The following is a 27,488-nucleotide window of genomic DNA, read 5'->3' on the forward strand; positions in this document are numbered from 1 at the left end:
GAGCCAGCGGATCCTCCCCCGCCGTGATTGGCTCGGGGGCGTGGCGACGGGCCGGAAGTCACGCAGGGCCACGTCCGCGGGTTCTGAGGGCTTCAGTCAGGCAGGAGGCGCCGCCGCGGGGCAGCCGCTCCACCAGCTGGAGGTGAGGGGGATCTCCCGGCGCAGGGGAGGGAGCGGGGCCCCTAGGTCGGCGGTGAGGTGGGGCTTTCCTGTCCGTGGCGGTTCGGCCTGCGGGCGGGCTGGCGGGCGGGCTGACCCACGGGCGGTGCGCGCGGGACACCCCCGCCCTGGCGCCTCAGAGCCGTGTGAGGGTCTCGTCCTGGGGGCCCCGGACCAGAGGCCAGGACTGGGGGCGGGGGGAGGGGGAGGCGGCCTCAGGGTCGGGAGCCGGGAAGCGTGCGGCCATCGGGGGCTGGAAGGAAAGCGGAACAAGCAAGCGGTTGGTAATTGAAAGAAGGTGGATGCTTTCAACTTTTTTTTAGAGTGGTCGCTGTTTGGACTTGTAAGGACTTTGAGTAAAAGCGTTCGTTCGCACGTTCGCTTTTATTGAACATAGTATTTTTTTTTTTTGAACGTAGTTTTAAGACCGAAAACGCTTTGAAGGGTGGAAGCATTTTATCTTCTTAAAAAGAAAAAAAAAAAAAAAGATTTCCTGGATTTAACAGGACTGGTTTACGCCCTGAGGAATAATCATGATTTGTTCCCGAACGGTCAGTTTTTAACAAAATGTGCGCACGCTTGTGAAAGAGATTTGATCCCTTGGGGCCAAACTAAATTAGCTTGCAGATTAGCAGCTTTTTTTTTTTATATATACAGCTGGACGAAAGCAAAAAAATTTTCACCATTTCCTTTAACTTTTGTTCATTGAAGCAACAAAGGACAGGGAAGAAAACAAGGTAGGACGGCTGCTCATCTCTGGGCTCCTTGGGAATGAGACTGACCCGAGAACTGAATAGTACGTGCAGCTGAGGTTGGACAAAGGCCAAGTTCCACCTAAAATTGGAGTATCCCAGAGAAAGAAGTACTAGTGGTCTAGGGGCCAATTAGAGATAAAAAGAAGATGTTACCACTTTCAGAGCGTAGTTTTAGAAGGGTGTCCTGATCCTTCCTTATGAAAATGGAAAAATCCACTGCAAGGTATATTAGGTCTGGGCAGCCTTGGAGAGGAGGCTGTTGCCCTTTGCCTTTCCTTTGGGCTTAAGTCTCTGTGGTCTGGGAGGAATAACAAAAGAACTGACAGATTCCCCAGATACTTAGGATATGTAGTCCCAGTTCATTTGACAGTATTGCCCTTGGGCCCCAGTCTGTCACCAGCTACCCAAGTAAATGTAGGTTATTTAACTGAGACCTAGGCTTAGGTTTTTCCGTTTGTAAAATGGGGCAATCTTTGATTGTGTAGGAGTTTATGAGTCTATGGGTGCAATCTTTCATTTTAGTTGAGAGTGGACCATTTTAAGTTCCACCTGGGTACAGGAAGGAATAGCCCCAGAGCCAGAATGAGAGAAGATTTGGGGATAACCTGCTATTTGCCCTGGAGTGGAGGATACAAGTTGGGCAGGATCTTCCCAGTGCCCACCACTGGGACTTATTCTGCTGTTCTTTTCTTTCTCAAACGTTCTTTGTGGGGGTTCAGAGCGAGGCAGATCTGTTAGTTTAGGGTGGCAGTTTTTGAAGCAAATGGTCCTTGAAGGATTTCTTATGATTAAAAATATTCCTTAATTTTGTAGACATGGATTTAGATGCTATTACAAAATACTCAGCGTTACATGCCAAGCCCAGTGGACTCGTTCTTCAGTATGGGACTGCTGGCTTTCGAACAAAAGCAGAACATCTTGATCATGTCATGTTTCGCATGGGATTATTAGCTGTCCTGAGATCAAAACAGACAAAATCTACAATAGGAGTCATGGTAACAGCATCACATAATCCCGAGGTAATGCTTTTAGTGCTCTGATAAAGCAAATCTTTATTTACAGGAACACATCTTAGCGTCTGAACAGTTTGACCTGAAGTACAAATTTGGATTCTAGGAATGTGCCTACTCATTATGTGCCTTTGGATTTGTTTTTTTTTTTTTTTTTAAAGATTTATTTATTCATTCATTCAGAGAGCAAAGAGAGAGGCAGAGATACAGGCAGAGGGAGAAGCAGGCTCCCCGCAGGAAGCCCGATGTGGGACTTGATCCCGGGTCTCCAGGATCACACCCTGGGCTGCAGTCGGCACTAAACCGCTGCGCCACCGGGGCTGCCTATGTGCCTTTGGATTTGAAATGGCTTTTTCTTAAAGATTTATTTATGAGAGAGAGAGAGAGAGAATGAGAACGTGAGGAGAGGGGCAGCAGGAGAGACAATCCTAAGCAGACTCCCCATTGAGTGCAGAGCCTGACCCTGGATTGGATCCCACAACCCTGAGGCCACGCACAACGCACAACCCGAGCTGAAATCAAGAGTCAGATGCTTAACTGACTGAGCTACCCAGGCACCCTGAAGTGGCTTTTTCTTGATGAGTGATCATTTAGCTCATGACTTTAAAGGGTGTGGAGAGAATGAAAATGAGAGTCATTTCTTGGACTAAGTCCATATTAGAGAAATAACAGAATGTCCTTCCAAGTTGTATTGAGACAGTATCAATAACAAAAATGTTACTTGTGTTAATTTAGTAGAGATTGGAGGCAAGGCTGGGGATGGGGCAAACATTTGAAAAGGTTTAGTGGATTTTGAAAATTTTTAGACTGGTTTTCTATAGTTTCTTGTTCTGAATGAACAGCCAAACAGGTGGTTCCACGTGTATTAAAGTAAGCTTCGAGCAGGTTATTGATGAGGATTGATGGTTCTAGTGTTATGACAAATTTTTTTAAAGATTTATTTATTTATTTATTTTAGAGATAGCGAGTGTGCGAACCTGGGAGAGGCAGAGAGGGAGAGAAAAATCTCAGTCAGACTCTTGACTGAGCACACAGCCCAATGTGGGGCTCAATCCCATGACCCTGAGATTTCGACCTGAGCCAAAACCAAGAGTTGGACACTCAACTGAATGAGCCATTCAGTCACCTCCATTTTTTCTTTTTAATCAAAATATTCCTTTTGACATAGTTTAGCTGTTTTGTTTTGTACTGCCTATATAGTTCACTGATGCGTGGTTTGAGTAATATGCCTCTGTTTGGTTGCAAGAGCATGAGATTTTTGTCTTTGTAGCTAAATCAGTAGCAAATTAAAGCTATGTAGATCTGTGAAGGAGTATAACCTTCCTTTACTCCCCGCCCCCAACACACAAAAGGACATTATTCGTCCAACTTGTAAATGTGGATCATTATAAAATGTGTGTCTGAATGTCTGAATGTGGTGAGGATTTATATAAAACAGTCCATTCCCTGGGATTCCATACGGTCACATGTGAAGCCACTCAGCCATGAATGTCTTTTTTAGGGGAAAACAGCTAGAGTTTACTTCTTCAACTCACCCTTTGTGAATATGCACAGATGGCTTATTGTTTGCTTTTCTTTTAAGGAAGACAATGGGGTAAAATTGGTTGATCCTTTGGGTGAAATGTTGGCACCCTCCTGGGAGGAACATGCTACCTGTTTGGCAAATGCTGAGGAACAAGATATGCCAAGAGTTTTGATGGACATCAGTGTGAAAGCAGCTGTGAATCTGCAACAAGATGCCTTCGTAGTGATTGGTAGAGATACCAGGTGACCATCGAACTTATTGGTGAAAGGAGCTTTGGGAACTTGACCTAAATGATTGCATCAGTTTTAGTACCCATAATAAACTGAAAGAATTAAGTGGAACTGCCCTAAGAGGCTCCTCCACCTACCTGGCCTTTTTATTTTTAGCAGGATGTAGGAGCTAAGTTGCTCCTACATCTTGGGTTTTGGGGTCTGAGCTCCAACTCTAACACTATATGATTGGATCGGTTACTTAACCTTTGGAGCTTCCGTATGCCTATCTATAAAATGTTGATGATAAAGCTTTTGTGAAAATTACGTGAAATAATGTATGCAAAATACCTGACCTGAGAGAAGTACTTAACATATGTCTCCCAACCCTTTACTTCTGTAAGTTAATTGTTTTCTTTTAGAGAATAAGAATACCTGATTGTAATTCAGTATTTATAGAGATTTGCCTAATAATCTGCATTATTGTTCATTCATTTTTTGGTATCATTTGCACATGTTGGATTTCACTGGAAAACATTAACAATGTATATTATTTCTACATACAATAGTCCCCTCCCCCTGCTTATATGCAGGGGATACATTCCAAGACCCCAGTAGACCTCAAACCATGGGTAGTACTGAACTCTTTATACCATATTTTTCCTCTCTACATACATAATTATAAAGATGAATTCTTTTAAGCTTTTATTTTTATTTATTTTTAGAGATTTTATTTATTTATTCATGAGAGACACAGAGAGAGAGAGGCAGAAACACAGGCAGAGGGAGAAGGAGGCTCCATGCAGGGAGCCCAACATGGGACTCGATCCCAGGTCTCCAGGATCAGGCCCTGGGCTCAAGGCAGCGCTAAACCGCTGAGCCACCCGGGCTGCCCTAACCTTTTTTTTTTTATTAGTGCATGTGTGCACATGTAGAGAGAGAGAGAACCCCAGGCAGACTCTACACCCAGTCCTGAGCCTGGAGGCAGGGCTCGATCTCATGACCCTGAGATCATGACCTGAGCTGAAATCAAGAGTCAGACATTTAACCAGCTGAGCCACACAGGCGCCCCTATGATACAGATTATGTTAGGGGCACCTGGGTGACTCAGCCGGTTAAGCATCTGCCTTCGGCTCAGGTCATAATCCTGGGGTCCTGGGATGGAGCCCCGCATCAGTCTCCTTGCTCAGCACTGAGCTTGCTTCTCCCTCTCCCTCTCCCTCTGCCTGCACTCCCCCTGCTTGTGCTCTCTGTCAAATAAATGAAATCCATAAACAAACAAAAAAAAGTTCTGGGAGTGTAGTGTCTCTCGCTGTCAACATATCCTACTGTACCGTACTCCCCCTTCTCTTTCTTGTTATTGATGTGAGTTGATAAAATGCCTGCATGAGAGAGGATGTGAGGTGAATCACGTAGGCATTGTGACATAGTGTTAGGCTCCTGTTGACTTGATGATATGTCATGCTTCTGGACTACATTTGGCCTCAGGTAACTGAAACCATGGACAAGAGGGGACTACTTGTCATATTTGGCAGCTTTTGCATTCTTTACAAAAAAGTATTGTAAAATGTTAAATTAAAATTGTGCCTTAAAACAGAAGCATTCTCTTTAGTGTAAGATCTCATTTTAGAAATTCTTTCTAAAGGAAATTTCTCATCATAGTCTTAATGATATGACAATGTCTAGTATTTTATCCTTAGTGTGTTACCAGAGAGACTTCTAAATACCATTGATTGTGGATTTATGGGTATCAGAAATAGCCTAGTGACTTATGTTCTGAAACAAATTATTATCTCACAGTGAAGCCATCCTACATGTAATTGCCTCTTACCAATTAATTAGTTTAAATGATATAGAACATTTTCCAGAAGGCAGTTATAATGATCTACTTTACTTTCAGATATATAATTTGTTATGACTTTTCCAAATGAAAAATAGGTTCTATATTCTTGGTACTGCATTATGCAAAGTGTGTGCATTCAGTATTTCTTGCTACTATTTTTAGGTAATGTATATATTGTTACAGTTGAACTTGAAAAGGTATTTGGGTATGGTGTAATTAGTGTATTTTTATATCTGTTTTCTAAATTCATTAAGAGCCAAACTCTTTCCAAGAAATATATTGTGAAAGGCTGCTAGAAAATGCTTATATTTTACCTGTATTATCTTTGCAGTGTTTTCAGACTTGACAGGTTTTAGTTAAAATACACCGAACCTATTATTCTGAAATTTGTAGCCCATAATTTCTACATCTGCTTTCAGAACTAGCAACTCTTGGTTTCAGGGTGGGATGTGTTATTTTCTTCCTTTTCTTTTCTAGGCCCAGCAGTGAGAAACTTTCACAGTCTGTAATAGATGGTGTGACTGTTTTAGAAGGTCAATTCCATGGTATGTAGCTGTCCTGATCTAAATTAATCTTTAAAAAACTTAAATCTTTTAAGAAAATTGTAAAAGTAGTAACATTTTAGAAAATACAGACAAAAGAAGTCTTTAGAAAATGAACTTCCAGGTATAGAGGCACCTGGGTAGCTCAGTCAGTTAAGTGTCTGACTCTTGTTTTCAGCTTAGGTCATGATCTCATGGGTCATGGGATCGAGCCCCGAGTCGGGCTCCACGCTCAGTGGGAGTGAAGATTCTCTCCCTCTGCCCTTTCCCCCATGTACAAGTGCACATGGTCTCTCTTTCTCTCTCAAATCTTAAAAAAAAAAAATGAACTACTAGCTATAAAATACTAGCTTTTTAAATTTAAAAAGCTGGGCAGCCCCGGTGGTGTAGCGGCTTAGCGCTGCCTGCAGCCCAGGGTGTGATCCTGGAGACCCAGGATCAAGTCCTGCATCGGGCTTCCTGCATGGAGCCTGCTTCTCTCTCTGCCTGTGTCTCTGCCTCTCTTTCGCTCTCTTTGAATAAATAAATAAATAGATCTTTTTTTAAAAAAATAAATTTAAAAAGCTAACTTTTTTTTTCTGGGTGTGCATATTTTGTTTTAGCTATAGGAAATTGTATGTAAGAAATACTGATCTTAACTTTCTTAACTTCAGTAAAAGGTCACAGTCCTGATTTAAAAACCTTTGAAATTACTTGCAGATGTTTATCCTAGGCAGCTTTTGTTGGTATCACATATTCCCAAAAAACTGATCACATGTGGAATCAGCTGTTTGCTATCAAATAGTGATGGCAAATATCTTTGGCCTACTTAAATCTGATTTGAAGTTTTGCTGGGTCGTTTTTTCTGTTTTATCAAATGAAGAATTACATGACCAAAAATGGAGGCTAAAATCCTCTTCTCACATCAGTCATACCCCTTTTGAATGCTGAAGCTCCATTTTGTTTGGTGGTAAATTTCCCTGGTGTCTCCCTAGTTTCTCATTTGAAAATATCTTGACCTTTTCACCTCCTTTCCAACTCCTCTGTGGTCTTCTTTCAGAGTTAATGGCCTCTTCCAAGAGCTTGCCTGGCCTACTTCTCTGCTCTTCTAGTCACTCCTTAGCCCAACTGCAGGCAAAGTCTCCTTTGTACCGTCAGTGAAATGTCTTTCTCAGCACTCATCTGAATTCTAATTGCCAAATCCAGTGGCTCTTATAAAGTGGGGATTTTTAGCTTGGGGCCCAGGACTCCCTGGGAAGTATGTGGTTATCTGCAGGGACCTGGTTGACCTCTTGATACAGTGTGCAGAGTGTTTTCCTAGGAAGAGGAGTTGTTGCTTTTGTCAGATACTCCAAGGGATCTGTGACCTAAAAATAACTTTCAGAATTTATATTTTGCAGTTTTTATTTCAGTTGCTGTCTTGATAGCTGTCTACACTGTGACCTCCTCCTTTCTTTCTTGAGGCTTCTACTACTTTGGCCACTATTCCATATGGGTCTTCTGGGTGAGCTTTCTCTCTTCATATGGGTGTTCCTTATTTCTCCCTATCATTCTGCTTGATTTCTGAATGATCGTCTTTATTGCCAAAGCCCCAGCTGTGATTATTCATTTATTAGTTCATACATTTTTGACTGCCTGCTATGTATAACCCTCCAGAGTCTTCTTTTTCATGCCAGTCACAACTTAAAGAAACCCATTTTGTATCATGTGTGCATGCGTACTTGTATGTATAACTGACAAAAAAGTTATACATCAAAAAAAAAAGTGATACATCATGTTATCAGTAAATAATACCCACGTTGCACAACTTGCATTCATCTGTGTGTTTTTTTTTTTTTTTTTTTTTTTTTTTTTAGATTTTATTTATTCATGAGAGACAGAGAGAGAGGCAGAGACACAGGCAGAGGGAGAGGCAGGCTCCCTGTAGGGGGCCTGATGTGGGACCTGATCCCAGGACCCCAGGATCATGACCTGAGCCACCGAGGTGTCCCTCATCTGTGATATTTTTAGAAAATGCAAAAATGCTGGTTATTTCTCACCAAGCAGATTCCATGAACCTTGACAGGCTCAGATCTGCAATTTGTAAAGCACTGGTCTGAGTGAGGCCTTCACTTAAATGATCTGCTCTTATCCCAGCTTCACCTGGCCTGAAACTACTGTTTCACCGTATTCAGATTGGTTTTTCAGCACTGTCATTCTGGCTCAGAACCATCACCTTGCTAATATTTTAGTCTAGAAAAACTTGAGAGTAATTTTTTTTTTTTTGACTTTTCCATTGTTTCTCTCTTCAGCCTAGTGTACTTGAGGAAACGGAAGATTAATGTAGCCTTAGCATAAGGAGAATGGAGGAAGATAGTAGATAAGGTTAGGGAAGTTAGCAGGGATCATATTATCCCAAGCCTTGTGGGTTGTGGTAAAGATTTTAGTTTTTTTTTTTTTTTTTTTTTTTTAAAGATTTTATTTATTCATGACAGACACAGAGAGGCAGAGACACAGGCAGAGAGAGAGGGAGAAGCAGGCTCCATGCAGGGAGCCTGACATGGGACCGATCCCTGGTCTCCAGGATCACACCCTGGGCCCAAGGCGGCGCCAAACCGCTGGGCCATTGGGGCTGCCCCAAGATTTGAGTTTTATTTCAAATTCGTGGGAACTCCATGGAAGGGTTTTATGCATGGGAATATAATCACATTTCCCTTTTAAGTCAGTTATTCTGGCTTTTCATTCTTGGCTTTTGTGGAGAGAGATAGGAAGGTTGTAAGAATGGAAAAGAGACTGTACAAGTAGTTCATGCAAGGGAGATGATAGCAAGAGAAGTGAAGTTTGAATTAGTATTGACCTCAAGATTTTGTGACCTATGAGGAGGCTAGAGCTGTGAAGAATGGCTTCTAGGTTTCTGAGTTGATCAGTGGAACAGATGAGTAACTGTATATAATAGTCATTTTTTGTTGATAAAAATTTATTGAATAAATGTTTGCTAGTGTCGATAGTGGTTACAAAATCCTTTTGTTCTGTCATTGTGTTGTAAGTCTTTTGGAACATCATTTTCCTTTCCTTATACACCCTCCATTAAACTAGGTTAAATACTGATCCACTTTTTTGAGTTCCTCCTCCTCTTCCCATGTGATCCTTGTGTCAGAGCCATAGTTGCCTTATAGAATGCCATTTTTGTTATAACTGCAGGGACTCAGTAGCTTAAATGACTTTTTGTCTTTAGTCCAAACTCTTGTGCTTGACTTTGAAGACCTTTGATGGATTTAGTTACAGAATATTTATTGGATACTGGTCCATCTCTGCTGTTTCTTCTGTGTCTTGCTCTTTTGGTGCTTTTCTTGTATGTTTACCTATTTTTGATTATAAGCTGTTTGTTTTTCTTAGGAAATTATTTGTGGGACCTTTTTGAGGTTTATGGTGAAGGTCTGTTTCTGTGGCAAAGTTTGGTTAATCCTTCTGCAGGGTGTCTGAGGGTGCTTCCTGACTGGTGGATAACAAGATTCCTTGGTGATGGAGTTTTGGATCCCTGTGGTTATGTGATTTGGGCTAGAAAACCAAGGGAGGCCTGTGCTTCTGGTAACAGCTCTTCAGGGATGGGTTATCTTCTGCTCTGTTTGGTGTCAAGACAACTCTCCTGGGAGTAGGGTACAGTAGGTACTTGGGGCCAATTCACTTCTGACTCACCCTTATACTGAAGAATAGTTTTTTGAGGCTTCAGCTTCATGAGGGTTTGGTCTTCTACCGGGTTTCCTTCTCATCTTAAGTCAGCGTGGACTTTTTTTCACTGAAAGCAGTTTAATTTCTGGTTTAGAGGAATGCCCTCAAAGCAAAACTGGCTTCCCAGAGCTCAAATTTTGAAGTTCCTCTCTTCACAGAGATTTTGGCATTAGTCCTCTGAAACTTGTTGGCACAGCAATGGTTTTTTAAGAGACTTTTGTCTGTCATTTTTGGTTTTCAAGAGGAGGGTTCATCTGAATTACACAGTTTGCAGTGTTAATGGAAACAGTTCAGTTATTATTTTTCTATATTGCTCTATTTTTATCTTACCTGTCCATATTAAATGATTATTTATTATCAATAGTAGTCATTCATATTTCTTTTGGAATTGAGTATGTGTCCAGTGTGTGTTTTTTTCTAATACTACCAAACAATTAATTTAATCTAACTCTGACATTATCTACCTAGAGGTAGGGTCAGATCTCACAGGTAAAGGGCTCAGTGCCACATGCCCCCTTCCCCATTTCAGAATCCAGTCACCTGGGCTTCAGACAACCCCTCCTTGGTTTGGTTAATTTGCTAAAGTACTCACAGAACTCAGAGAAACATTTTACTAGCTAAATTGATTTATTATGGAGGATATAACTTAGAACAGCCAGATGGAAGAGCTGTGCGGGGCAAGGTATGCAGGAAGGGGCATGGGGCTTCCAGGCTCTCTGGGCAGCCACTCTCCCCACTCTGCACATATTTACCAACCCATACCCCATCCTTTTGGGTTTTTAGGTAGGCTTCATTACATAGGCACAATTAATTAAGTGGCCATTGCTGTTTGAATGCCATCTCTAGCCCTTTTCTCTTCCTGGAGTGGCGAGGGGCCAAGGAATAAGGGAGAAGTCTGTAAGTTCCTACTCTCTAATCACATGGTTGGTTTCCCTGGCAACCAGCCCCATCCTAGTTGCTTAAGGAGCTTTCCAATGCCATTCTTTAGCGTAATAAAAGACAATTAATTCCTTGCTCTCATCACTTAGAAATTCTAAGGGTTTAGAAGCTCTGCCAAGAATGGAGACAAAGACCAAGTCTCTATTTCTTATTATAAATCACGACATCACAATGTGGCAGTTGTAATAATTTCAGTGGATATTTATGTGTATTTCTGAATAATTTGGAAGTTGGCATTTTTGTTTTCTGAAAGGTCTTTTTTTTTTTTTTAAAGATTTGTCACTCTAAAATTCATGTGATATGAATACATTTAAACTTTTTTTGTTTAAGAAATGTGACAAATTGCTTTTTGCATTTCTATGATAGATTACGGTTTGTTAACGACGCCCCAGCTGCACTACATGGTGTACTGTCGAAATACCAGTGGCCAATATGGAAAGGCAACCATAGAAGGTTACTGCCAGAAACTCTCTAAAGCCTTTACGGAGCTTACCAAACAGGTGAAAATCTCTTGAACATGGTTAGGGTTTAAGCAAATGAATAAAGTAACATCAGTTGAATAATTTATCTTATTTTGTCACTCCTCCTTTTTCCAATAATGTGCTGTATTTCCTTTTTCTTTCTAAGGCTCCACAAGGTTTGACCCTTGTATTCTGCTGAATGTTTGTTGGTATTTACTTGCCAATGCATGTAGTACATTGAGATAATTGGAAGAGAAAACATGGGGTTCTTGTGATTTCATAAATATTCATACAGATGAATTTTCTTGAGAAAATATGGGGTTCTTGTGATTTCATAAATATTCATACAGATGAATTTTCTTGTAGGGTTAATGTTAGATGCTGTTGGCTTCATACTTGAGGTGTCTACTGTTGAGATTTTTTTCCCGGAAGATTAACTTCTTAAACCCTGGTTGAGATTTGGGGGGTATAATTAATTTGATCAACAAATATTGAGTACATGTTGTTGACCAAATCCCTTATTTTCCTAGAACTTATATTCTGAACTAAGGATGGGCCAAAGAGGAGGTTGACAGGAAAAATCCAGACATGCCCAGTGGTGTTATGTACTATCAAGAGAGTGACAGGTGTCATTCTGCTCGTTTGTCTGTATGCTCATTCCCACATTTAAATGCCTGTCATGTAACATAGGCTGTAGTATTATTTTGAAGGGGCCTTGCTTAATTGAGGCTAAATTCTGATAAAAACTCCATTTCCATAAGTTACTCAATTGGTGAAACTGTTCTAGTGTCAGTCCAAAATAAAGGTTTTTAAATTTTACTTTGGTTTTCTACAGTTTTCATCTAAATATGTGTACCCTTTTGTTTCTCAGGTTAAAATAGATGAGTTAACTGAAATGATGGAAGATGTTTACATATACCTATATGTGCTTTATGCTTCACTCTCTTATAGCTTGAAATTTTTCTTTTATGTCTTTTCCTTTTAAGGCTTTCTACAGTGGAGATGAATATAGATCACTTAAGGTTGACTGTGCAAATGGCATAGGGGCCCTGAAGCTGAGAGAAATGGAACACTACATTTCCCAGGAGCTGTCAGTTCAGCTACTTAATGATGGGACGAAAGGGAAACTCAACCATTTATGTGGGGCTGATTTTGTGAAAAGTCATCAAAAGCCTCCACAGGGTATGTAGAAAATTTGTTTTTAGAGCTCTTTAAAATGAATCTTATTTACAGACACAGGTGGGCAAGTGAGTTGAGTCATGTAGCTAGTCCTGGTGCTTCTGCTCTAGACATCTGAGCATTTCCTTACTTGTCAGTGTCATTCAAAACATGGTCTACTCTCTTTGTATGTAAGTCACACAACTCCTACAGTGTGTAGGAAATCTCTGGGGGTGAGGGGTTAGCAAAATCAGAAATTGGTGTTTTAGAGCCATGATTCTCAAACTGTGGCATGCATGAGAATCACCTAGAGGGCTTATTAGCACGTAGATTCCTAGATTCGAGAGTTTTTCATTTTGTAGATGGTGGAGCAGGATTTAGGTAGGGTAAGAATTTGATTTCTGTCAAGTGCCTAACCTTCATTAATGGTGCTGGTCTGGGGACCACACTGTGAGAATCATTGATCTAAAGGATAGCAATAGTTAAGTAGCATTTTTTAATTTTTTACCTTATCTGAATTATACACATTATGGAAAGGGAATGCAACTCTTAATTATAACTGTCTGAAAAATCACTGTTTTGTACAATTGGCATATCAGGAGGAAAACTATTCTATAGATTGTAGTTGTACTAAGAGATTATAGTTGCACTAAAAATATCTGTAGCAGTACAGATACTAAATTGTTTAGTGTTTTGGCCATGATTAGCTGGCAGATAGATGTGTTTTGTTTGCTCTGTTGCTTGTGTGTTTAATTGCATTAGTTGTCACCATTTAAAAATACTGTGATTTTACTTAAATATTAGAAACTCTGACTTCTTTACCAAAATCAGAAAATGTCCATTCTTACATGGCAATAATCAACTGCCATGGAGTAGCTCCTGCTCACTTCAGACAGGACATCATTTTTCAGAACTCCACAGAAGTTCTCATCCAGTTGCCTCTCTCTCATTTGTTATTCCGCCTCACTGTAGTAAGCATTTACATTTTTAGTTGAATCAACCAGTTTTAACTCCTTTTCATTGACTTGCTTTTTGTGACTTTTACTGACAGTTTGGTTTGGGTCCCTCATCTGTCCATTCACTAAAATGAGCTCTTCTGCTCCCTTGCTTTAGACGCTGGTGAGAAGGAGTAATGAGAAATGTTTAGCGCAAAAGAAACGTTGCTAAAATTAAATCTCCTTACAACTTGCAGCCCACTAATACCTGAGACATGCAGTGTGTGACTATACCTCAAGGAACTCATGGCTGCCTTCATGTTGATGTATTTGATAGAGACTAAAAGTACCCTTATCTTGGCAATAACAGACCTCGAAGGTCCTGTAAACTTCACTTTCAGCATGCAGAAATTCCTTAGAAACTTATCTTCTCTCTAATCATACCCCCCAAGCAAACTTAAAAGTATATAATCATTCACTCATCACAATCCCAATGCAGCTTTCTCTGCCCGTGGGTCCTTTCCCCTCCTATAATAAAAGCACCTTTTACACTTTAAAATATCTCAAGAATTCTTTCTTCACTGTTGAGCTTGGCCATCCTGCATCACGCAGCTACAGTATGAACAAAACCATTAAAGGCCCTCTCACTTTCCTGAAGCTTGCGTTATGCCTTGTGGTCAACCTTACGTTAATATTCCTCATGGAGGGGATCCCTAGGTGGCTCAGCGGTTTGGCGCCTGCCTTTGGCCCAGGGCACAATGCTGGAGTCCCGGGATCGAGTCCTGTGTCAGGGTCCCGGCATGGAGCCTGCTTCTCCCTCCTCCTATATCTCTGCCTCTCTTTCTCTCTATGTCTATCATAAATAAATAAATAAATCTTTAAAAAAAATATTCCTCATGGAAGCCTCATGTTGGATTTGTCCACCTGCTGCTGTCATGGTTAAGGAATAGCAGAATTTTCTAATAAGTTGGACATGACAGTTGCTGAGGTTTTGAAAACTTTATGCAAATTACACAAGCTATATTTCTCTCACATGTTATAATTCTTTGCTTTTAACTTACCAGTGTTTCTTGTTAACGATGGTGTGAACAAATAAGAATCAGTTCTATTGGAATTAAAGCACATACCTCATCTATTGCTGATTATTTTTTATATGTAAAGGACATCATAGTACTAGGTCAGTTGCTTTCACAAATATCTGTAGCTAACAAAAAACTATGGGACCCTGTCTTGCCAAACCAAGTAGCTTACAGAACAGAATTTTATTTTAATATTACATCGTTTCAGCATAGAATTCTTCTTTTCCAGTTAGCTGTGAAAGAACTTACCCTGTAAAAACAACCAATAAACCCTTATACAAATTAAAGATTAAGGCATTGGTTTTTATTTGGAAGGATAATTTTAAGTACTTCTTGAAAAGTGATAGTGGACATGGTTTGATAGAATACATAAGGCCAGTTATGATCATACTTTAGTGAAATATTTCTCCCTTGTAACTAATGTAAGAGAAAAACCTTCTTATGGAGGTTTATTCCCATTTCTTTGACTGAAATCCATTTTTAAATTCTGTGTGCTAGGAATGGAAATGAAGCCTAACGAAAGATGTTGTTCCTTTGATGGAGATGCAGACAGAATTGTTTATTACTACCTTGATGTAGATGGTCACTTTCATCTCATAGATGGAGACAAGATAGCAACACTAATTAGCAGCTTCCTTAAAGAACTCCTATTGGAGGTATGGTGGAGTGATCAACTGCCCTTCAGAGCAAGACTTACTGGTGACTAACAGGCATTTGAATGTCTCAGAGGCACAATACATATGGAGTTCCTTACCTTTGTGGCCAGAAAATATAAGAAGATATGGTAATATTAGTCATTTCAACATGGGGCACTGGTTTTGGAACCTGAAAGTATTCTTTTCTTACTTATATTGGCAACGTTGTGATTTGAAGCTTTATGCAGTTTTGGTTTCTTCATAACTAGCACTTTATTAATGAGAATTCCATCATCACTTCCAAAGCCTCAAGTTTAAACAGAAAATCTTATTCTCTGAGATCTGTATTTTCTGTATTATACTTAATAATGTAAGAGGTATGCTCTATTTTGCTGTTTTGGAAATCTTAGGCCAGCTTTAAATATAAAATGTAATGGGAAGTAATTATTATAATGTGGAAAAAGGTATACTTTAAGAATTCAGTAAATACTTTTATTTAAAAAATTAGCAAGAAATCACAAACTTCTTTAGAAGAGATTCCTTATGGAATTTAAATGATGTTCAAAAGTATTTTAGCTTTTTTTTCTGGCATGCATGTAAATTTTCATTTACAGCTTTTATTGCATAAACTAAGACACAGCTGAACTGGGTGATGATTTTGTCATCCTTTGGGACTCTCGTTACATGTTTGCTTTTATAAGTTAGTGTCTTTACTTTTGATGGCCAATTATTGTTTTTATCTAGATTGGAGAAAGTTTGAATATTGGTGTTGTACAAACTGCGTATGCAAATGGAAGTTCAACACGGTATCTTGAAGAAGTTATGAAGGTATTGAACCATTTCCATTTTCTCGTAGCTTCTTAATTATTATGTTCTAAGATTTTTCCCTGAGGAAAACAATGTCCTCACTTATATGAATAAATGAATAGCTTGTAGTACATGAAACTGAGCTGTTGTCCATTTAAGGGTGAGTGGAAATCAAAAATAGGAAAGGAAATTGTCCCTGATGTGAAAAGGGAAAGAGACTTCCCCCTTCCCTTTTTTTAGAGCATTTCTTTTAGAAAACTTGTAAATTCCTTCTCTGTCTCCTTTATAATGAATGTAAATCTTTTTAAAGGCTAAGTAAATTTTATGGCTCAGGAATGTTTTCCGGGGCTGGAGTCCCTGCACTGAAATGTGAACTTCAGGGAAGATAGCACCTGTCTCCCAGGGTCCTGAGTTTATGTTAGTTATACCTCGGAGCCAGCCACCTATCTACTTGTTATAGAGAGATGAGAAATTTTATTATTCTTTTCCTAAGGATTAAACATTGATGGCCACCGCAGTTATCAGGTAAATTTAAGACAAAAAACATGTGACAAATGGCCCTGTGAAGTCTTCTTGCAAAGTGGGCCTATTCAGTAGGCATAGGAACTATTGCCATGGGGTTTCATAGTATGGGGAGAAATATTGGGCTCATCACCTAATACAATAAGGAAAAGTGGAGATTTTGTAGCCAAGGAGCAAGGGGGGTGGTTGGTAGATGGGAAATTACTGAGCAGTCATCAGGGATCAGGGAGGATTCTGGCTCAATCTACCTGAACTCCTGCTGAAGGCAGGCCTGGGTGATTACATACTACCTGGGGGATAGGATAGAGCGAGGACTTTGATCAGTTTTAGAAGGTAGGAGATTGTTGCTGACAGTGCACTGTGGGAGACACCCAAGGACAGGACCTGTTCAGGCTCACAGGGAAAGTTTGGTCTGTTATTAGCTTCAGCTCTATTATATGAGGGTGAGTTTTTTTTTAGATTTTATTTATTTATTCATGAGAGACAGAGAGAGAGACAGAGAGAGAGAGAGGCAGAGACATAGGTTGAGGGAGAAGCAGGCTCCACGCAGGGAGCCTGACAATGGGATTCGATCCTGGGTCTCCAGGATCACACCCTGAGCTGAAGGCAGGTGCTAAACGCTGAGCCACCTGGCCTGCCCAACGGTGAGATTTCTGTCTTTGCATTCTCTTAGCAGATTGCCTCTGGTATATCAGTCTGGCTTAATGCTTATTCCGTAATTAAAACTATTTTCTTACTCTTCTGTGGAAAAGTTTTCTGGGTTGGTAGGAGGTTTTATATCTAATTTCCCCCCCCCAACATCCACCAGATGACCATCCTGTGTACCACATCATCTCCAAGAGTTAGAGGGTTCATAGCCAAAATTAGATCGATTTGCCTTTACTCTTTCTCATTAGCTAATGTATTATTTTCCAACTTTTGTGTATCCCTTTTCAAATTTCTGCATTTTACTAGTTTGTGTTGCGTTTCCATTCTTTTTTAAGCAAGGATGGCAAAGTCAAATTCTTGTAGAACCTTGGTAGGTGAGGTGAATAAGTACAGCAGGGGGAAGAGGACAGAGAAGTATGTGCCCAGCCAGGCCAGCAGCTGTCACCTTTAGTCAGATTCTTTAAGAGAAACTGAAAATCTGAATTTTGTGTAAATCTCTTACTTTTTTAAGTCTTGGCAACTGATTCAAAATTCAAAATAAATAGGTAGGCAAAATGAAACACATCTGGAGGCTGCTAGTTTGTGACCTAAGTATAAGGTTGTAGTAAACACTCGCAGCATTTCATCTTTCACAGGAATTCTCAGCTCCTGGATTATTGTTTCAGTATTTTCTTATTTTTCTGTTTAAAAAATTTCTTATAGGTTAAGATAGCCTGTTTAAGAAACTGAACACACCTGAAACTGTTAATCATCAACCCATTCTCCTATGGATGGATGAAATCTTTTGAGCTCTAGCTTTCCTGAGGTTTTTTACATCGAGTTAAATGCCAATCTTCTTTGATCTTGATCTCTTCTGCACTTTTGCCACCATCAGCCGTAACCACTCTTCTCTTTTAGATCCATCCAAGATTTAGGCCGCCCAAGTGTTGCTAATCTGACTACTGTAATTTCATAATGGGCTTAGTCCTAGAACCCTCCTGCTCTTTTAACCTTCTAAGCCAGGGGTTAGCAGATAGTGGCCTGTGGACCAAATCCAGTCTGCCACATGTTTATAAAGTTTTATTGGAATACAACCATGCTCACTTGTTTCTGTATTGTCTGTAGTTGCTTTACATTAGTGGCAGAAGTGAACAGTTGTGACAGAGATCATACGGTTTGTAAAGCCTGAAATATTTATTATCTGGCCGTTTGTAGTAAAAGCTTGCAGACCCCCTACTATAAGCCATTCCACACTGTAGCTGAGCTTTCTACAATTAGATCACGTCACTCTCCGCCCTGCTCCCCCCATCCTGCATTATCTTATCAGGTGACACTCTTGATTTTTCCTTGGCTGTGGGCTTCTGTAAGTGCCTTCACTCCCCCTCACTAACATCACTTTGTATTTTAATTGCTTAATTGTCATCCTCGCTAGATAGCTCCAGGAGGTTTGTTCCCTGTGCTGTCCTTGGGAAGAGTAGGGACAAAATAACTATTTGCCAATTGAATAACTGCAGTTACATTTTTTAAATATGTCATAGGTGCCTGTCTATTGTACTAAAACTGGTGTAAAACATTTGCACCACAAAGCTCAAGAGTTTGACATTGGAGTTTATTTTGAAGCAAATGGGCATGGCACGGTAAGTTCTCTTAATCAACTACAGCTGGCTGTAGCTGGACGTTTTTTAGTGATGGGAATTCTGTATCTGGATAGTACTATGTTATAGCCCCCTTTGTTGAAATGATCAGTATGATGGCAGAAGAAAATTATTTGGTTAACTAATACAGTCTTCTATGTTGTGAAACTGATTTTCTTTTAGATAGTGATTTTTTTTCTTTACAAATACTGTCTCTTTATTTAAGCTTTGCAAATCCCCTATGAAATAGGAATCATTTTTTTATGTTCGTATTTTAATTTTAATTTATTTTTTTTAAATTAATTTTTATTGGTGTTCAATTTACCAACATACAGAAAAACACCCAGTGCTCATCCCGTCAAGTGTCCGCCTCAGTGCCCGTCACCCATTCCCCTCCAACACCCGCCCTCCTCCCCTAGATAGTGATTTTTGAGTATGAAGACATTCTTAGTTTCCTAAAAAAAAAATGCAGTTAATTTTTTTTTTACAAGCAGGTGGTCTATATATATATCATTTAAAAATCTTTCCTTTTACCACTATGACCAGTGTAAAGAAAAGTTCAGTAGTATTCAAGTGTTAGAACACTTGAGAATTAAGTTATGAACAACTCATTATAATGAGTATAATGAGCCATAAGCATATAAAATTTTTAGGGTTTTTGTAGGTAGAGTATTTGAAAAGTTTGAGAATATAGTACACATACCTTATACATTTTGAAGTATATTATCTGGCTTTTAGTAATAATACTCATACTATTCAGGGTTTTTTTAAAACATTTTTATAAAAAATATTTTTATACCTCACCTCATTTCATAAATGGAGGTGGCCAACAGAAAATGTTTTCTGGGTCAGATTATTTTCCTTAATTTCAAACTGGTTCTAGAGGCCTTAAGTTAAGAAAAATCAGTTCTTAGGAAATGCAATTAAATTATAACTGCAGTGATCTAATTAATTCAGATATTGATAAATGATTTTAAAGAGAGTATGTATTCTAGTCCTTGGGCTACAAGGTTTCTGTTGCTGGTGTAGGGTAAGTGGGTATGGCTGTGGTCGGGCAAAAACAGTGACCAGAGTGCTGAACTATGGTATTGAACCTTGGAAGGCACTAAAATCATGGGCAAAGAATTTTAAAATGACAAGAATCTTGAGGAACATGATGTGTATAACATCCATGGTACTATTTGCTGTAATGTGATAAATATGATGAATCTCTTTATTATTAGGGATATAAGCTAGGTAAAAGTATTTCAGGACAAGAAAACTATACTACTTTTGTTGAATTTTATATTCTTCTAAGTAAAATGGATACAGATAGGCTTAAAGAATCAGGTTGCACAGAAGTGATGCAGCTGGTTGAGGGGCAAACATAAAGAACTCATCATGTGCATTTGCCTCTGCTAGGGTAGAATTTTCTTTGTAATCAGCTCTTTAAATTTTGATAGCCAGTTTTATAATCCATAAAGGAAATTTTTCCCCCCCTAATAGTATCTTTTGGGTTCTGATTTGATCTTCCTAATTTCATTCATTCTAAAGTTGCCATTATTTTTCCTGTTTTTGCAGTCATTGAGGGTTTCAAAAGTGGTTTAGCTAGGGTGCCTGGGGCATGGATAGTGTGTTTTGTGACTTTCTGTTTTATGCTTTCATTGCAGGTACTGTTTAGTAAAGCTGCTGAAATAAGGATAAAACAACTAGCAAAAGAATTAGAAGATAAGAAAAGGAAAGCTGCTAAGATGCTTGAAAATGTTATTGATTTGTTTAATCAGGTCAGAGCTGGTGGGTGGCAGGCTCTTGGTTACTTTTACATTTTCAGAAGGTAGAATAGTATGCTGTCTAAATTTTTTTGAAAGATTTTGTTGAGAGAGCACATGAGTGAGCTCAAGCAGGGGGTAAGGGCAGAGGGAGAAGCATGTTCTCCGCTGAGGGTGGAGCCTGACATGGGGCTTGATCCCAGGACCTTGAGATCATGTTCTGGGCAGCAGTCAGATGCAGAACCCTGAGACACCCAGGCGTGCCTGAATAAAAAATTAAAGTAGAAAAGTCCTGGCAACTTCCTTGTCACAGTGGTATATACAGTTGAGATTTACATTGAACTCGGGGATCCCTGGGTGGCGCAGCGGTTTGGCGCCTGCCTTTGGCCCAGGGCGCGATCCTGGAGACCCGGGATCGAATCCCACGTCAGGCTCCCGGTGCAGGGAGCCTGCTTCTCCCTCTGCCTATGTCTCTGCCTCTCTCTCTCTCTGTGACTATTATAAATAAATAAAAAAAAAAATTAAAAAAAAAAAAAAAAGAGAGATTTACATTGAACTCAAATGTGGTGATAGAACATTGATGTGTTTCCCTCCCCCTACATTTTATGATGAAAATTAAGTGTAATGAGTTGCTTCCACCTAGAGTCAAGATCAGCTATTGAGTCTTTTATAAATGGGTTGCATCATTGAGACTGGAGTCTACAATATGGCAGAAGAGCCAAGAGTGTGACCTAGAAAAGTGGTGGAACTAATATTTGAATATCTTACACATTTGAGGCACTTGACATACATCATTGTATAATCCTTGCAATAATACAGGGAGAGGCATTACTATAATTCCCATTTCATAAATGAAGAAACAAAGGGCTTGGAGCTAATAAATGAAGAGTATGGATCCAACTTTAGGTGTGTCTTACACTTTACCATGCATGATGCCTTCTATTATCATGGTATATCTCAAAAGGGATCTTGTTATAAAGGAAATTTTGAATCATAGAATGTTAATGCTGGAAACTTAGCAGTTATCCGGTTTAATTTATAATGAGGAAGATTAATGGCAGGTTTCTTGAGGTAGTTTCAGTATTGTTTGTATAACTCATTGTGGTCTTCCATTCCCTTTCTCTTTCTCCATATACTACGGTGTAATAATCCTGTGTGGAGGTGGGCAGGGAGAAGGCACAGGATACTGTGATTGGTTAAGATAGAGCATTCATCTCCAAGCTTTGCTGACATTAAATTTCTTTCACTTTGTCTTGTAGGCAGCTGGTGATGCTATTTCTGACATGCTGGTGATTGAGGCAATCTTGACTCTGAAGGGCTTGACTGTACAACAGTGGGATGCACTTTATATGGATCTTCCAAACAGACAGCTCAAAGTTAAGGTGGGAGAAAGATTGTAAAATTACTTTTCTGAAAATTACCATAATACATTAAAATACATTATCTCTAACCTCTATATAAAATTTTTTCCTTTTGTCATAATTCGTTGTATACATATATATTGAATAGAACATGCTTATTTTTTTTTTATTTTTTATTTTTTTTAATTTATTTATGATAGTCATAGAGAGAGAGAGAGAGGCAGAGACACAGGCGGAGGGAGAAGCAGGCTCCGTGCACCGGGAGCCTGATGTGGGATTCGATCCCGGGTCTCCAGGATCGCGCCCTGGGCCAAAGGCAGGCGCCAAACCGCTGCGCCACCCAGGGATCCCTATTTTCTCATATCTTAAAAATTATGGAATAACCATTCAATTGTTTGAGAAGTATTCAGTTTACAAACTTTACAGAAAAAGTGACACATATTATTTATAATAAAGATTTTATTATGGAAAATTTAAAACATATAAATGTGGAGAGAACAAAAGCTTCACCAGATTTCAACTATTCTCCATTGCTTCACCATTCTCATATCCCCCATGTTCTTCTGAATCAATCCTGATAGCCTATCATTTCAAGTGAGAATGTTTACTTTGCATGATTCTTGGTTCACACAGTATTTTCCTAGGGCTAGATGCTTATAAAAAGTAGGCTCTGTGGGCTCAAAGAATTTTTTCTAAAGGCATTTCATATAAATGCATTTCATATAAATCCTGATTGATGTCTATACAGATTTATACCAGTGTACCCAATTGCCAACAGAATTTGTGAAAGACCATTAGAGGTAGTAAAGCCCAGGTTCATACAAATGGCTACTGATTGTTCAGATAAGTTTTTTGGCTTATTTAGGTGATTTTTATCATGACCTTCTTATGGTTATTTGATCAGTGTACTGAAGTCCTATAGTACTGGCCATTACTTTAGTGGTAACTGTTTAGAGACTGAAGAAGGAAGTTATACAACTGAAATTAATAACCCTGATTTTATCAAATAAAAATCATAAAATTTTTTAAAAAAAAAGATTAATGAACATGTGAGTTCCTGAGCTAGGGGGAGAGGCAGACGGAGAACCTCAAGGTGACTCCCCACTGTGCACAGAGCCCAATGTGGAGCTCTATGTCGGGACCCTGAGATTAGACCTGAGCTGAAACCAAGAGTTGGAAGCTCAACCCACTGAGCCACTCAGGCACCCTGTAAAATTTTAATGCAGTTGCATTCTGTATTAGTAACCTACCGGAACAATCTGACAGTGTTGCACTTGGCTGTACAATGAGGTCTGTTATTAAAATGAAATGGCTACAATCTTTTGGTGGGAATTGTGATATAGTGACAAATATGAAATGTTTGTGCATAGGTTGCAGACAGGCAAGTTATCAGCACCACTGATGCTGAAAGACAAGTAGTTACACCTCCAGGCCTACAGGAAGCAATCAATGACCTCGTGAAGAAGTACAAGCTTTCCCGAGCTTTTGTCCGGCCTTCTGGTACAGAAGATATCGTCCGAGTATATGCAGAAGCAGACTCACAGGTAAGCTGGGACACTTCTATTAAAAAAATGTGCAGTGAGAATCTGACAGCATTGGATAGTAGGGGTGGTAGTTGGAGAGAAAAGAAAATTTGAATAGTGTTGCAGTCTCACTGTGATAATTCAGGGTTTAACATCTGAGATTTGTCTATGGAGGATTTTTATGTTCATATTAAAAAATTTAGACCCACTTAGTTTATTTCCCCCAATATTTTTCTTTTGATTTATTCCAGACTTGCTGAAAGTGTCCTATTTCTAGCTGTGGCATGAGTAACTAGTACTTAGTTTGCCTATGTTCAGCATATATGGCCTGAAGTGGACTATCCTTTTTTTCCTTCTTTAAAAACATAAACTTACTGCTTTACGGAAACAACCAGTTTTGAGGTACATGTCTAAATTAATGGTACCATCAGCCATGCTGATCGAAATTCATCTTTGTCTCTAGACTTTTTATTTGAGCACAGAGCCCAATGTGGGACTTGATCTCATGACCTAAGTGGAAACCAAGAGTCGGTCACTTAACCAACTGAACCACCCCTTTGTTCCTGGACTTTTGATTTGTTTTTCAAAGTAATTTCCTCTAAACAGCCTTGCCATGTGTCTCTGCCGTAGGGCGAAGACCTCATAGTCTGGATTTTTAACATTTGTCCTCTTCAGACACCATCATCTTAAACCCTTGATAAAATGAAAGTGTGTGCACAACTGAGGCAATATAGAGTGGACTGAATAGGCACTCAGAAGGAAGCATTTTATTAGGGAGCTGGCAGCTTTTTGGCAGAGGCTTAGGCCATCCTAGAATACAGGGAATAAAAATTCCTGATTTATGGGGAGAGGCATCTGGGACCTTGTAACAGTTACTTTTAGGTCAGTTGTGGCTTTGCTTCTAAATAGATGTATTGAATTATTCAGAGTTTTGGAATGATAATCAAATCAGATTATAAAATTAGTTAAGGACTCACCTGACTTAGAAGAATTTGAGATTTCCATTTATTTATTTAAGAGTGTTGGAATGTTACTACTGAAAGGTGAAAAACATTTTTTTCATTTGAATATGTTAGTGAAACAAAATCAAGAAGTCCCCTCCCCTTCACAGTCCCAAGTTACCTGAGAGAGATGCTCTTTCTCATCTAATCTCCTTTCATGTAATTTGCAGGAAAATGCAGATAGCCTTGCACACGCAGTGAGCCTGGCAGTATTTCAGCTGGCTGGAGGAGTTGGAGAACCACCCCAAGCAGGTTTCTGAAGACAATTTTTATATTCATGAGAAACTGGATTTTTAAAGAGTTTTTACAAAATAATAGTACTCCCATTATTGTGACAGGTTCAAACCCATTTGTAATCATAATGTTTACAGTGCATCTTACTAGATTAGATTGTGCTTCTAAAGCTGATTATTTTTCTTAAACACTACCATAGTAATTGTTTAGAAGTAGGTAAGACTTGTTAAATTTAGTTTTTAAAAAGCAAAACTTACCTAATTTCAATCTCATTAATGTAAAGTGGGGCTTCACTCTATGGTTCAATTATCAACTTTATAATACATGCAGGGAAAATTCACGAGGGCTGCTGGAAAATTAAACCTTATTATCAGCTCCTTGGAACGTCTTTTCCATCGTCGTAACCTAATCATGCTCACTGTTTTGGAGGATTCACCACTGTTAATACAAATGAGGAGGGTGGAGAAGACTTCATACAACCAATTTTTCCACAGCCAAATTTAGAATGATTTTTAAATGACTTACCTCTTGAATGAACATCACCAGGAATTCAGAGGCGTGATACAGAGGCTGTACATCTCTGTACTGAGGTTAAGATGCTCGTGCTACATTTAGGAGGATGCATGGCCCAGGCTCCAGTTATTCTTTACTCTTCTTAGGAATGTATGTGAGATAAAATTGTCATACATTACTATGCCTCCAACAGAGAAGCGACACCATTCTGATACTAGAATGTGGTTAATAACAGAAAGAGCGCAACAGATCTAAATTAAAGCCTGAAACCAATAGCAAAAAATGTGCAGTGTGTATTTTGCAGGTTTAAGACAACTCAGGACAGTAAAACAACGGACTATATATGTATATATAGATCTCTCTCAGGCACCATAATCGATATGAGCCAACAATATTTAAACTTGATTCAGGCCACATTCAGACATTTGCTCTTATTTACAAATATTTAAATTAAATACAACCTGAAATGGGTTTTTGTTACATACAAAAAAGAGAAAAAAGAAACTATACAACTCAGAGCAATGTTTGTTTTAAATAATTACATTTACATATAACTAAATGGAATCACTTGTGGTGTTTCAAGTTTTTATCACCCCTTCCAGAAAATCTTTTTCTACCATCTCTTCTATTTTTTGCCTGGCTTTGCTGGAAAATGGTTTGTGGTTTTCCAGTTTCATGTCCTTATTAGGGAAGGTGTTTGAGTAGAGGATGGGGCTCCCTGAGTGTCCTACACATCGGCTGGTGACTTTGCTGTTGAAGACTTGGCTGAGCACATTGAAGAATGGCAGGAGCTGCTCAATACTGCGCACGGTGCAGATGGTAAGCAGCAAGTGCCCCGGCTCCCAACCCAACGTTCTCCCTGAGTTGTCTTCCTCTGGATTTTTCTGTAGAAAACACAAAGGGAATGTTATTAACAAATGAGAAAATCTGAAAGGGTACAAACACCAGCAACAGTTAACAGATGATGACATTAAATCTCCATTCCAGACTTGATTCAACTCTTGCCTCTTAGTGCCGGTTTCTAAGTGTGGACACTGCAGGCACATTTTCCACCTGGAGTGTGCAAGCAAGCTCAGTTAGCAGAATTGGTTTTGGAGAGGGAGAGTCAGATTTTAACAGTTTATATTGTGCTTTGCATATACTCAAAAAGCTCCCAGGTTTCTGGGCTCCCGCTAAGGTGACCCAGGACTAAGTCATAAGGTGATGACAGAAGGAGGTTAAACGGAAGAGACAGTAGTCTTCTCCAGTTCACCTAATTATTAAGTCAGGTAATTCCCTTTTAGCCAAGTGGCTTACACTTGCCACAGATGGTAGTAGGCTTCAAAGTGAATAACTGTCAGTACAAGAGAAAGGAAAAGAACACTCAGGAGAGACAATGACGTTTGCTTCTTCCCCATGGTAAACAACATGGGGAAGAAAGCTGGACCTGGAGTCAAAATAACAGGGTTGGTGTCACGGCTCTGCAGTTTACTCACTGGAGGGGCATCTGGGCAAGATGCAGAAAGGTTCCTCATTTTAAAAAGTGGGGAAATCTATCTTCCAGCAGAAAAGTCAAACAAGAATGTAGGTGAAAACTGTCCAACTAAAAGTAAATACAGTTAAAATAATTTGTGTACCAAGAGGCTGGTTTAAGCAGCCAACTAGATTATACAAAGATGTAGATCTCTAGGGAAAGAAAGAGAACTGAGATGTCTGGATTTGGGCAGAATCACAGATACAAAAACACTGAGTAGAGAGAAAATGGGCAAAAAAATATGAAGGGGAACTTAAAAAGCAGAACTATAATCTGTCCTATTGATTAACAAATGGTTTGCTTGTGATAGATATTGTGAGATCAGATGTTGTGAGAAACTTTCACTGTTAATCTAATTTTTAAATAACACTAGTTTCCCAGTGGAGAATGCAGATGTAAAAACCCAGCTTATTTTCTGGTGTGTGATCATTTAAAAATGAAATCCTGAGAAAGGAAAATAGATTGAAGTTAAAGCAGGAGGAAACAAAAAAAAGATCATCCAGTCCCAGCAATTATTTAACCTCCCAATCTAAAACCGAGGGTACAGAAAATCTCTCTTCCTGTTAACTAGAACACTGGCTTTACCAGTCCTGGGACTGACTTTCACATCACTGACTACCATTAGGTGGCTGACCGTCCCCTACATCAAACTGCAATCCAATAGTAGTTTAAGGGTAAACAGAGATGAGTTTATCCTGAGGGAAAATGCATAATATCCTTGAACCCTCTATACAACTAGTTTACAAATGTGAGAGAACTAAGGTGTGACTTTTTGTTTCTATTCCAGACAAAACATACTTAGGGCTTTTTACTATGAAGCTATTGACCAATAAAGAGTGCATTTGTGGTGCTCTGCTCATCAGAATACCACCTCCTCAAAAATAAATAAAATTAAAAAGTCAGACATGTTTCCAGAAAAATGATTTCTCCTTTCACTTCACCAGTCTACACTTGAAGACAGGCTTCCTTCCTGTTTACCTCTCTTGTACTTGTTGAAACCCAGACCTGGGTTTGTGTTTCAATATTTGGTCCAGATGTGGCAACTTTAGCCACCATATCACAAGCATC

At 39.3% G+C, this 27,488-nt stretch overlaps 2 protein-coding genes and 1 long non-coding RNA gene across 11 annotated transcripts in view; 1 reads left to right on the forward strand and 2 right to left on the reverse strand.

Annotated features, from left to right (window-relative positions):
- Positions 1–51: 51 nt before the first annotated feature.
- Positions 52–25,712, forward strand: PGM3 (phosphoglucomutase 3). 2 transcript variants are annotated; one of them, XM_041762661.1, is made up of 14 exons: positions 52–142; positions 1,728–1,933; positions 3,507–3,691; positions 5,979–6,046; positions 11,036–11,169; positions 12,117–12,312; positions 14,801–14,958; positions 15,682–15,765; positions 18,432–18,530; positions 20,177–20,290; positions 21,535–21,657; positions 23,007–23,180; positions 24,331–24,412; positions 25,579–25,712. In XM_041762661.1, the coding sequence occupies exons 2-14, from the start codon at positions 1,730–1,732 to the stop codon at positions 25,593–25,595; spliced, it is 1,638 nt and encodes a 545-aa protein (XP_041618595.1). In that variant the 5' UTR covers positions 52–142; positions 1,728–1,729; the 3' UTR covers positions 25,596–25,712. The 2 variants fall into 2 exon arrangements, with proteins under 2 accessions (XP_041618595.1, XP_041618604.1); XM_041762670.1 differs by lacking the exon at positions 25,579–25,712 and having other exon boundaries at positions 24,331–25,468.
- LOC121495347 lies at positions 22,078–24,419 on the reverse strand. The gene is made up of 2 exons (XR_005988961.1): positions 24,282–24,419; positions 22,078–22,306 (listed from the first exon to the last, which is right to left on the reverse strand). It is a non-coding gene; the product is annotated as an uncharacterized LOC121495347 (long non-coding RNA).
- DOP1A (DOP1 leucine zipper like protein A) overlaps positions 25,181–27,488 on the reverse strand; it is a 114,563-nt gene continuing 112,255 nt past the window's right edge. For all 8 annotated transcript variants that reach the window (XM_041762516.1, XM_041762509.1, XM_041762523.1 and 5 more), the window contains one exon: positions 25,181–25,791. In XM_041762516.1, the coding sequence (XP_041618450.1) occupies positions 25,486–25,791 (306 nt within the window). In that variant the 3' untranslated portion in view covers positions 25,181–25,485. The remainder of the gene's footprint in view (positions 25,792–27,488) is intronic.

This window comes from Vulpes lagopus, chromosome 1 (genome assembly GCF_018345385.1).
Source record: "Vulpes lagopus strain Blue_001 chromosome 1, ASM1834538v1, whole genome shotgun sequence".
Taxonomy (NCBI): domain Eukaryota; kingdom Metazoa; phylum Chordata; class Mammalia; order Carnivora; family Canidae; genus Vulpes; species Vulpes lagopus.

What these genes read in the sequence shown, in the direction of transcription:
- PGM3 (XM_041762661.1), top strand. Translation starts at nt 1,730, where the DNA reads ATGGATTTAGATGCTATTACAAAATACTCAGCGTTACATGCCAAGCCC. An exon ending in TTTAGAAGGTCAATTCCATG is followed by an intron (nt 6,047 to 11,035) that starts GTATGTAGCTGT and finishes TTTCTATGATAG; the next exon opens with ATTACGGTTTGTTAACGACG. An exon ending in AAGCAAATGGGCATGGCACG is followed by an intron (nt 18,531 to 20,176) that starts GTAAGTTCTCTT and finishes CTTTCATTGCAG; the next exon opens with GTACTGTTTAGTAAAGCTGC.